Here is a 12,484-nt window from a genome sequence, read left to right as displayed (position 1 = left end):
CAAAAATCACTTACTACAGCAAATTTACCTTTAAATCTAGAAAAGACTGTTGATATAACCTCTGTGAGCATGTACAGTTTTCAGGAAATTAATTATTTTTTAATCTTTTCTCAGTTTCTCAGGGAGAATTGCCCAGTATTTGTGGTCTTCCGCACAAGAACAACATGATGGAGCTGACATCCAGCGAACATTTAGGCCATATAAATGACAGACGTAACAGCACAACTAGCACAGTGAGCTCAGCTTATACAGTGAGCCGTAGATCTTCAGTGGTGTCACCATATCTTTCAAATTCGAGACCAGGCGAGGTAGGGAACATGGTGGACACATATGACCAAAATACATCTGATACCTCAAGACATTCCAATACTAATGGTCTTCCAGGCCTTACACCAGCTCAGCAATATAGACTTAAGGCAAAGTATGCGGCAGCTACTGGTGGACCTCCACCTACTCCTCTTCCTAACATGGAGCGAATGAGCTGTAATAATCGTATGGCTTTTGCTGTCAATGACTACCGGGGATCTATCTCTTCAGCGCTATCCAGTAATATCCAAAGGAGACATAGCAACAATGAATACCACACTTATATTACAGGAATAATTCATCCATCTCAGGCACCGGGCGCTGGAATAAGAAGAGCTAGCGATCCTGCAAGACCTAGTGGAGATCCTCAAGTAATACCCAAAGTGCAGCGGTTCAAGAGTATGTCAAATATGAACACATCAATGATAGGAAGACAGACTCTTGGACATCAGCAACCATATGGAGGATCGGATGCGAATTTGCAAAGACATTTTTTTTCACCCCGCCCACCAAGCATCAGTGAGAACGTATTTATGGAGACAGCAAGCACAGATTTAACATCTCAAAATAAGGAGCATGGTATGATGATTGGTAATGACATGCAGCACTATGTAAACTTTCAAGGCCAAGGATCTCAAATGACAACCAATATGAATTTTAACCACCAACATGGGTTAGACATGCAAACTCAAAATGCATACTCTGGTCCTCAGAGATCATTAGGCAGTATGCATATGAATACAAATAACCATGCCTGCCAGAGTAATGTATTGAGTCATTCAGATTTAAACCAGTGTCAAATGACAACTCACAATCAGCCTTTCCAGAACACAAGGCAAATTACTGGCAGCTCTAGCTTACCTGTGCAATGGCATGAAGTAAGCTCGGCAACCATGGATATGACTGATGGCCAAAGTGGAAACCACCAGGCCGTACCACCAAATATGTCACCTGGGAATCAGTGTCATAACCAGTACTCAAATCAAGGTTCTGAGGCAACCAAACAGGTGTCCCTTGCAAACAGTTCCTCTTGCCAACAGCAGGGTATGTATGGAAATAGTGACAGGTATAACCAATTGGGTCAGGTTCAAATCAAACCAGAACAACAATTTCATCAGTCTATGCCCTCAATGATGCCCTGTCAGAAGCAGCATTCAATGCAGCAGCATGCTTTCACCCAGCCAAATACAGTAGCCTTATCTCCTGGGAATTCCAACTGTGAATACCAAGGACAACAGGAAAATCAACAAAACCTTTGCTACAATGCTGGCCTTAACCCAAACATGCTAAGCCCTCAAGGACGAAGATCACAGACCCCGATGATGCAAGTCAAAGAAATGATGGTCAGAAATTATGTTCAATCCCAACAAGCACTAATGTGGGAGCAACAGCCCAAAAATATGGCTATGATAAACAGCCCTGGGGCTGGGGAGGATGTTGACACTGGACAGAACCAGCACCGGAATACACCTCATGCCCAAGCATACATGAGCCCCAAATACATGAATTATCAAAACAAGCAACCTCAAAACAGCTTATTGAGTCCAAACCCACATGATAATCAGTCAATTCACTCTAAAACCATGCGGAGTCCAGGAAATCTGAGTTTTAGTGCAGATATGATGCCACACCCTCCTTGTGGCCCAAAACCTTTAAGTCGGCAGCAAAGCATAACAAGCCAATCAACTTTTATGGGGAGTCCTACTCAACTTAGTCCATCTTACCATTCAGCTGAATCTAGCCCTAGGAGAATGCCTACCTTGCCTTCAATTCCCTCCCAGGCTGACACCAATAACACCACTGGCATGATGTATTACTCAGGTCAAGTTGAAATGCATCATGGGAAAATGGGAAACCAAAAGCTTGCTACAGCACTAAATCACCCCCAAAGCAGCTGTGATGGACACCAGCATGGACAGTATGGGTCTAACCTGGGTTTTGTGAAGCCAGACACCATGCCATACAGTAGTTCTTGTCCAGCATCTAATCCTTTAGACAGTTTAGATTTGGAAAATACTCAAATTGATTTTGCGGCCATCATAGATGACACTGACCATACATCTCTGATGCCACATAATTTAACTCAAAGTGGTCTACTAGGATCATCTCAACCTTCCTCCCATTTGAGTACACCACGTAATCCAACAGCCATGGTTCCAAATATGGCCGTATCAGACTTGAACTCTATGCTGTCCTCCTTAGCGGGAGAAAATAAGTTCCTCAACACTATTTCCTGAATGCCCTAAAGCTTAAGTAAAATGGACGTGTATGACAACTGCCCTGATCAAGCTGATCACACATGGTGCAGCGCTTGCTCAAAATCCTGTCTCCTTTTTTAAAATACTGAAACTTGATTATACTGTGTGCTTAAAGATGCAAGTCTTTAGTTTTGCGGACATAGAAAAGTTCACTTGATATATTTTACATTAAATCTTTCTATAAATATTCATTTTTGTCATGAACGTATTAGTGTGACAAATTTGCACATATTCTACAGCTATTTTTGTATTATGACTGTACTATATAGGGTAGTCTTTAATTGCCTATGTACTAAACAATTCAGAACACTGCTGACTAGTTTAGCAGAAACATTTCTGTATTAATAAGACATCGAGTTTCCCCAGATATTGTTTGTGGTTCTCCAGTCGTTTGACATCCCAGTAGATAAAACAGAACAGGGTTTTAGAATATCACATGTTGCCTTACTGAGTAACCAAACTTAAAAGGATAGGATGGAGAATTGTGGGTATGATCATTATTACAATGCTAGCCAATGGCAAAACGTTAGGGCATTCTCATCCTGGTTCCTGAGGAGTCAAAAAGGTCCCATTACAACATAAGAGGACAGTTGGGAGGCCCTAATAGATCAATGAAAAAGAGTTCTCACATGTAAGTCTTCTTTATGCATTCACAAGAACATTTAAGCCTACCAATTGACTCCATTAATCATCTGCTGGTTACAGATGTTTGCTTGTGGCCAATTATATTGCTTTTTCGTGAACATTGGACTTGGTTAGAGTAAGACCATCTGTCATATTTCAATTACTATGTACCATTCACCACTGATATGTGCCTTCTGATTAAAGAAAATTACAATGGAGATATATTTCCATCTTAATATTAACAAGAGCTAAGAAACAAAGGCAGAAATGCCACACAGGCAACCTATTAGCTGGGCCTGTTGGACCCAAATAAACTCAAGTTCTCTGGGTGTTGTGAACCCACACAAAGTCTTCATTCTCCAAAAACACTTCAAAAAAGGTGAGGAAAACGATCATGCTGCCTTTCTCTTTGACATTTCCATCACTGGGAAAGATGGATAGTGGCAAGAACCAATCCCTGAACAATAGATGGTCCCCCATCCACCTGAGAATGCTATAGTTTCATTTAAGTACTCTGTCCAAACAATTATATCATGGATTTATTGTGATGGGAATAATTACTAAATATACACTTCACAGCTCTGGAATGTGCAGCAAGCAAAGTTAGGCCTATGGAAACACTTACAGTATTTATTTTCTACATCATGGGATGTAGCTATGTTTTTTTAGAGAGTAACAGTCTTGCAACAAGTATCCTACAGTATTGAGTATTCATAAGAATATACCATATTAATTCACAAATTGAAGACTTTATAGATTATCTGGGCAGGTCTCATAACAACAGTTTTTTTTAAGTTTATGAATCCAAAGGTTTCCATTTCGGACAGACTTTCAGATAATTACCTGGTTGAATGATAAGGCTTTCCCTGATTTTGAAGGATGGTTTACTGGGCTATACAATGCTAACCATTTGGTTTGTTGGTGTGTACCCATAAAAATTGAAGTAAAAAAATGGAGTGAAGGCTAATTAAAGTTTTTGTTACCCAAATATTTTATATCTGATTAAAATCTATTTGCATTTAAAGTGAAAACAAATACTGTATAATAACTTAAAACCAAAGAACATATTTCCTAAAAAAAACAACAACACAACTTGCCTTTATGTTAATGTATATTTTATTGTACTGTATTTGGAAAAAAAGATTTCTATAAATATAATGTAGTCAATGGAGTTAACTATTGAGGACACTAGAACTTTCTAATTTCACATTCAAAGATTTTTTTAAATGTCTTATGTAAAAAATACAAAAATATATTTTTAACAGTTTGAGGGAAGGTTGTAAATCCGTTGTCTGTTTTGTACAGTGTGTATTTTTGTACTTGTAAATTCATTTTACTAGCCTTTTTCATAAGACAATAAAATGTCTTTTTTTGTCAGTTGTGTTTTCTTTAAAAAAAATTGTGTGAGATTTGCAGCTAACAAGAATTTTATTTTTATTTTTTTACTTTCGTCACAGTGTGAAAGCGCTAGATACAGTAACAGGATTGGAGTAAGCATTGGCTAGGGTAAGCCGTCACTTAAAAATTAGTGGAGATCTGACTGCCTGGACCCACTATCCTGAGAATGAAGGGTCATCCGAGTTGTGCAAAGTATACAACTTATCCCCTATCCAAAAGATCAAGGAATACTAACTGATCAGTGGGTCAGACCATTGAACCTCTACCGATCTACAAAGCAGGAGTCCCATGTTCCCATCCTGATGGAATGGCAGGTCTAGTACACGCCTTGCTGCTCCATTCATTCTCAGTGGGACTGCTGAAGATAGCTGAGTACAGCGCAAAGTTATTTCTGGCAGTCCCAAAGAGAATAAATGGAGAAGCAGGGTGCATGCTTGACCTGCCACTCAATTAGACCAAAAAAAGTTCACACTCTGGAAGTCACTAAAATAAAAGTGCTGTAGGATTTAAATAAAATAGGTATCCTTCAAAAAGTCAAAGGGGGGTCGTTTACTAATCTGAAATACACCTAAATTAGGTATATTTCATGCGCAGATTGTGGTGCAACAGTTAGTTGCGCCTCTATCTGTGACTTTTTCCTGCTCACGTCAGGTCTAAAACTGTGGGTGTGGTGGGGAATGGAAGGGGTTAGCAGGCCCATCTCATTCATCATTTTCTATGCCTGTTTTAGGATAGAAAAAGTTCTAAATGTAAGACAGTCTTACATTTAGAACTGGTGCTGGATGCGCCGAAGTCATGGAGTGGTCTGCGCCTCTTCATAACTTCGGCAGATGCACCTCCAGCTATGAGGCTTTATTAAGACCAACGTCTAAAATGCCATTCTTAATAAATGTGCCCTAAAGAGTCACAAGTAGGAATCTGTGCTGCTCACAAATGGATATTTAAGTATGGACCACATTGGTTATGCTCCAGAAAGTACTGGCTTAACCTAGGCCTCTTACCCAGTTAATCGAGTATTCTCTGCTCTGCACTGATAAGGGGCAATCACCCCAAAACAGCTGTCTGGAGAGGAGGTGCTGGCTTATTCTGAGAAACACCTGTGCGGTCAAAGTGCTCACTACAATTCTTAAAAATTCCTTGGGTGGTGTAGTTTCCAAAATGTGGTCACTTTTAGGGGGTTTCCACTGTAGGGGTACCTCAGGGTGTCTTCAAATGCAACATGGCATCCAAAGACCATTCCAGCAAAATCTGCCCTCCAAAAACCATATTGCGCTACTTGCCTTCTGAGCACTGCAGTGTGCCCATACAGCTGTTAACGATTTATGTAAACTGCAGAACCAGGGTAAGGATACTTTCACATTAGCATTTTTGCTGGATCCGGCAGGGTCTACTGATAATACAACCATCTGCATCCGTTATGAATGGATCCAGTTGTATTATCTTTAACATTTCTTTAACATTGTCAAGACGGATCCGTCATTAACTCAATTTAAAGACAAAGGGGACGGATCCATTTTCTATTGTGGCATCCCAGGACGGAAAGCAAAATACAACATGTCGCGGTTTGCTCTCCGGTCTGGGAACGCAACTAAACGGAATGGAATGCATTTTGGAGCATTCCGTTCTGTTCAGTTCAGTTTTGTTCCCATTGACAATGAATGTGGATAAAACGGAAGCGTTTTTTTCTGGTATTAAGCCCCTATAAAGGAACTCAATACCGGAAAACTTAAACGCTAGTGTGAAAGTACTCTAACACATATTGAGGTTTGTTTTGTTGTTAACCCTTGAGGTATTAAAAACCACATAGCAATACCAATAACCCCATAAGGAATAAACAATAAACCATAATAGGTAAATAGAATTTATTAATCTCACAAATAATGACACAAATCTAAAATAAGGGCCAAAAGCCCCAGAGTATATGCTACAGAAGAGAAGCCAGTGCCGGCCAGTTTAGACAAGACCAATAGGATAATAATACAAATAATTTCATATAGATAAATATATCTACAATACCACACATAGCTACATCAAGAAAAAGTAAACAATAATCAGCATATCCCACATTGTAACACAAGGAGAGTCTATAGAAATGCTACATAGAGGAAAGCCCAGAATAATACAAATACATGCATGATAGTTCAAGAATGTAAAAAATGGTTAGCTAAACCAACCACAATATAATTAGTTATAAAGTAATCAATAAGGGCTGTTTCACACGAGCGGATGCTCGAGCGGATGTTAATGCTCCGTGCCTCTGCAGTCTGCATCGGGTCTTGGCACTCTTTCACGGAGTGGATGTCACGCACGGCATCCGCTCGTGTGAAACAGCCCTAAGAGATGGCTCACCTATTGTTCAGTAAATGGAAGGGTGCTCCCACTAAAAAGATTCACCCAATCTTCAAAAATGTTAAAGTAATAAAAGATATATAAGAGGAGCACACCTACATAAAAAAACACATAAGGAGAAACAAGATGTATAACTACAGGAATTTATTGCTTATTAAAACTACAAACCGGATTCCAAAAAAGATGGGACACTATACAAATCGTGAATAAAAACTGAATGCAATGATGTGGAGGTGCCAACTTCTAATATTTTATTCAGAATAGAACATAAATCACGGAACAAAAGTTTAAACTGAGAAAATGTACCATTTTAAGGGAAAAATATGTTGAATCAGAATTTCCTGGTGTCAACAAATCCTCAAAAAGTTGGGACAAGGCCATTTTCACCACTGTGTGGCATCTCCCCTTCTTCTTACAACACTCAACAGACGTCTGGGGACCGAGGAGACTAGTTTCTCAAGTTTAGAAATAGGAATGCTCTCCCATTCTTGTCTAATACAGGCCTCTAACTGTTCAATCGTCTTGGGCCTTCTTTGTTGCACCTTCCTCTTTATGATGCGCCAAATGTTCTCTATAGGTGAAAGATCTGGACTGCAGACTGGCCATTACAGTACCCGGATCCTTCTCCTACGCAGCCATGATGTTGTGATTGATGCAGAATGTGGTATGGCATTATCTTGTTGAAAAATGCAGGGTCTTCCCTGAAAGAGATGACGTCTGGATGGGAGCATATGTTGTTCTAGAACCTGAATATATTTTTCTGCATTGATGGTGCCTTTCCAGACATGCAAGCTGCCCATGCCACACACACTCATGCAACCCCATACCATCAGAGATGCAGGCTTCTGAACTGAGCGTTGATAACAACTTGGGTTGTCCTTGTCCTCTTTGGTCCGGATGACATGGCGTCCCAGATTTCCAAAAAGAACTTCGAATTGTGACTCGTCTGACCACAGAACAGTCTTCCATTTTGCCACACTCCATTTTAAATGATCCCTGGCCCAGTGAAAACGCCTGAGCTTGTGGATCTTGCTTAGAAATGGCTTCTTCTTTGCACTGTAGAGTTTCAGCTGGCAACGGCAGATGGCACAGTGGATTATGTTCACTGACAATGGTTTCTGGAAGTATTCCTGAGCCCATTCTGTGATTTCCTTTACAGTAGCATTCCTGTTTGTGGTGCAGTGTCGTTTAAGGGCCCGGAGATCACGGGCATCCAGTATAGGTTTTACGGCCTTGACCCTTACGCACAGAGATTGTTCCAGATTCTCTGAATCTTCGGATGATGTTATGCACAGTTGATGATGGTTCACACCTTTCTGATATTGCTCCACTATCTTTCTGCGCAACATTGTGGGAATTGGTGATTCTCTACCCATCTTGGCATCTGAGAGACACTGCCACTCTGAGAAGCTCTTTTTATACCCAATCATGTTGCCAATTGACCTAATTATGCTCAAATTTACTTTTTCCAGCCTCTTATTGCTACTTGTCTCAACTTTTTTGGGATTTGTTGACACCGTGAAAATTTGAATCAACGTATTTTTCCTTTAAAATGATACATTTACTCGGATTAAACGTTTGATCTGTCATCTACGTTCTATTACAAATAAAATATTGACATTTGCCATCTCCCCATCATTGCATTCAGTTTTTATTCACAATTTGTTTAGTGTCCCAACTTTTTGGGAATCCGGTTTGTATATAGTGATACTATTAAAACCAATAAAAAATATATAAAACATAAATAACCAATGGTAACATGTATGTCAAATGTGCAAATAAACATATAAATAATCACAGAATATTGAGCAGCTGGAAAAAATATAAATGAATAAATATATAAATAAATATGCACTATTGTTGTAGTCCTCTTATTATGTCTGAAAGAAAGCACGAAAAAACGCAAAATAGATGCGAAATAAATTATCGATACATAGTCATATTGGTCTCGATTGACCTAGCGATATTAAAAAATCGCACACAAAAAATTTGTATTCGTGCTATCTATATAGCCGTAATTGTACTCACTATTTTGTAGGAGTTCGCCTGCTTCACTGCATACACTGTGGCGTCCCACGTGTTGCGAAATTAGAGACTTTGTTTCGTACTTTGCTGGCTCTTTGCTGGCTCTCCCTGTGAGTTCTACAATGGCGCTGGGGATCTTCGGTGAGTTTAAAATCGATGGTATGACGATTTTTCAAACAGCGGACGAGGGTTGTGATTGTTTCAATTCGAAGGGTTTATCAGGTCCCACTGCCTTACTTAGGTTTGTGCTGCTCAGACTCGGCTTCGGCGTCCCAAGTGATTATGACATCACCGATCCCTTTGCTTTATTCTTTTTCTGCTGAAGCGCTCCAGAGGTTGTAGTGTTCTAGAAATTACTTGTTTATTTTCCATTACAAGACTTTCCCATAGGAGTTTCGGAGGTAACTGCGACTCCTTCCTCAGTGGTTGTCTTTCTTATGAATATGGTGGGTTTAGATACTTTTCCAGAAGGCTGTTCCCAATTAAGCATTTGGTGCTGTATCCAAACTGCGAGATGGATCTGCATTCCACTTAATTGCTCTCCATTTCTGCTCAAAGTAATCAATTATATTATTGCTTAATAAAAGATTAATATCGCATGGTGTTAGAATGAGTGGTAAGTCTGTCTTTGACTTTAGATATCTGAATTCAACATTCAATCTATCCCTCCGCGATTTGTCTGCGGTATCAGTGCGGTTTTCTCATTGGATTAGAAATATTGGTGCCAATATTTTGCACACATACGTATTCACTCCAGACAGTATGCTGATACGCTAAATTCATTTGACATAGTAAAAAAGAAAGAAACATCTTCATACATCAATTCCTAAAATTCTACATAAAATTCAGCATATATATTTCCAAGCGTTTTATAAAATACTCAAAATGTTTTCTTAAAACCATTTCTATAAGATACATTCCTAAAACAATTCTATCAAAGAATCCTCTCCGAAAAAACCTAATCGAAAATATTCATCGAGAATTACTCATCAAAAGTTTTTTTATCTAAAAATTTTCATGAAAACTCGAAAAATTCCTGGACAAGAGTATCTTTTGGAAAAAAACTCCTCTTAGAGGAATTCTAATGAAGTTTCTCAAGTGGATCTCCGAATCTTGACTACAAAATTGCTCCTATAGATAATTTGTCTCTTATCCTGAAGGTGGTTTCTACTAATGTTTACTTTTATTTATTTTATTCTTTTTCCTTTCAGCTTTTTTCTTTTTCTTTAGGTGATAGACAGGGGTATTTGTAGATAATCATATTTATTATAATAGGTTATAGTGAATTATAGTGGATCATAGGGGAAGGGACCCTCCAGCAAGGGGAGATGCAGACATACCATAAATCTGTCAGGTCTCCTGTCGATGCAGGGGTCCCCACCCCCCTACAGAAACTCAAAGAGTTCCAGTTCGGCATTAAGCCCTACTGGTAGGAGGGTATTGAATTTGAATCATGGGCATAGCTAAAGGCTCATGGGCCCTGGTGCAAGAGTTCAGCTTGGGCCCCCCTTCCCTCAGTACTTTGTGGCAAGGGACAGGGAAACACATAGCCTTTATGCCACCTGAGGCAAAAATTGAAATGGAACGGCACCCCCCCCCCCCCCTCAATCCAAATTCTTGACCTAAGCCCTTCCCTTCAGCCAGAGGTGTAACTTGACCAGCATGTATTTCTATAATTCCAGTATCCTCTGATATGGCACAAGGGTCTTTGGGCCCCTCAGGCTCACTGCTACCTCTGCACCCCCTATAGCTACGCCCCTGATTTGAATATATTCTTTGATTCTATTCTAGACATCTTCTTTATGTGATCACCTCCTCTCCAATCTGTCTCAACTTTTTCGAAGGCTTCAAAAGTGCGTCCCCTGGGATCTTCATTGTGTTGAATTTTAAAATTATTAGATAAAGTGTGCTTTTCGTAGCCCTTTTTAATATTTGATATGTGTTCTGCTATACGTACTTTAAGTGTCCTTTTTGTTCTACCTACGTACTGCTTATCACACGGGCATTGTATAATGTACTGTATATCACACTACTAGTATTACAGGTGAGAAATTATTTTATTATATGTTGATGGGTATTGGTTGTGGAGTTGATCATAGTGGTTTTTCTAGGAAAAGACGTGGATCTACACCCCAAACATTTTCCACATCTGTGAAAGCCCGTAAGACTTATCCATTTTTGGATGGATGATTGTGATTTAATTTGTCTAGTGATAGTCGGGGCTACCTTCAATCCTAAATTTGGTGCCTTTGTGAAAGCTATATGTGGGAATCGTGGTATTAAGTGTCCTATCACCTTGTCTTTAGTTATAAAGTGCCAGTGTTGATTAATTATATGTTTCACTTTTTTATATTGTGTATTAAAAGGTAGTATTATACTCATATTTTCCTCATTATTGACATGGGATATTTTTGTTTAAGTGTCAAAAAATAAAGCACGGTCTAATTGACGAACTGTAGTAAGTGCTGTTTCTAATACTTCCAATGGGTATTGTTTTTTTAAGGAATTGATCTTTTAATTGTATGGCTTCCTCTTCAAATTTTTCTACTTCAGAGCAGTTCCTTTGAATTCATCTGTATTGTCCTGACGTTATATTTATTAACCATTGAAGTAAATGGCAACTATTGTAAAGTATGTAACTATTTTTAGATGTAGGTTTGTGAAAAGTTGTGAAAACGCTTGGAAATATATATGCTGAATTTTATGTAGAATTTTAGGAATTGATGTTTCTTTCTTTTTTACTATGTCAAATGAATTTAGCGTATCAGCATACTGTCTGGAGTGAATACGTACAGTACAGACCAAAAGTTTGGACACACCTCATTCAAAGAGTTTTCTTTATTTTCATGACTATGAAAATTGTAGATTCACACTGAAGGCATTAAAACTATGAATTAACACATGTGGAATTATATACATAACAAAAAAGTGTGAAACAACTGAAAATATGTCATATTCTAGGTTCTTCAAAGTAGCCACCTTTTGCTTTGATTACTGCTTTGCACACTCTTGGCATTCTCTTGATGAGCTTCAAGAGGTAGTCACCTGAAATCGTCTTCCAACAGTCTTGAAGGAGTTCCCAGAGATGCTTAGCACTTATTGGCCCTTTTGCCTTCACTCTGCGGTCCAGCTCACCCCAAACCATCTCGACTGGGTTCAGGTCCGGTGACGGTGGAGGCCAGGTCATCTGGCGCAGCACCCCATTACTCTCCTTCATGGTCAAATAGCCCTTACACAGCCTGGAGGTGTGTTTGGGGTCATTGTCCTATTGAAAAATAAATGATGGTCCAACTAAACACAAACCGGATGGAATAGCATGCCGCTGCAAGATGCTGTGGTAGCCATGCTGGTTCAGTATGCCTTCAATTTTGAATAAATCCCCAACAGTGTCACTAGCAAAGCACCCCACACCATCACACCTCCTCCTCTATGCTTCACGGTGGGAACCAGGCATGTAGAGTCCATCCGTTCACCTTTTCTGCGTCGCACAAAGACACGGTGGTTGGAACCAAAGATCTCAAATT

General features: G+C 39.3%; 1 protein-coding gene across 5 annotated transcripts in view; it reads left to right on the top strand.

Moving 5' to 3' along the window:
• Window positions 1-3,113, top strand: part of GLI1 (GLI family zinc finger 1) — a 138,365-nt gene extending 135,252 nt beyond the window's left edge. For all 5 annotated transcript variants that reach the window (XM_044287823.1, XM_044287821.1, XM_044287820.1 and 2 more), the window contains one exon: window positions 115-3,113. In XM_044287823.1, coding sequence (XP_044143758.1) covers window positions 115-2,543 — 2,429 coding nt within the window. In that variant the 3' untranslated portion in view covers window positions 2,544-3,113. The remainder of the gene's footprint in view (window positions 1-114) is intronic.
• The last annotated feature ends 9,371 nt before the right edge of the window (window positions 3,114-12,484 follow it).

The sequence above is a fragment of the Bufo gargarizans genome, chromosome 3, assembly GCF_014858855.1.
Source record: "Bufo gargarizans isolate SCDJY-AF-19 chromosome 3, ASM1485885v1, whole genome shotgun sequence".
NCBI lineage: Eukaryota > Metazoa > Chordata > Amphibia > Anura > Bufonidae > Bufo > Bufo gargarizans.
The sequence above is the reverse complement of the archived record's forward strand: the minus strand, read 5'-3'. Positions and strand labels throughout refer to the sequence as shown.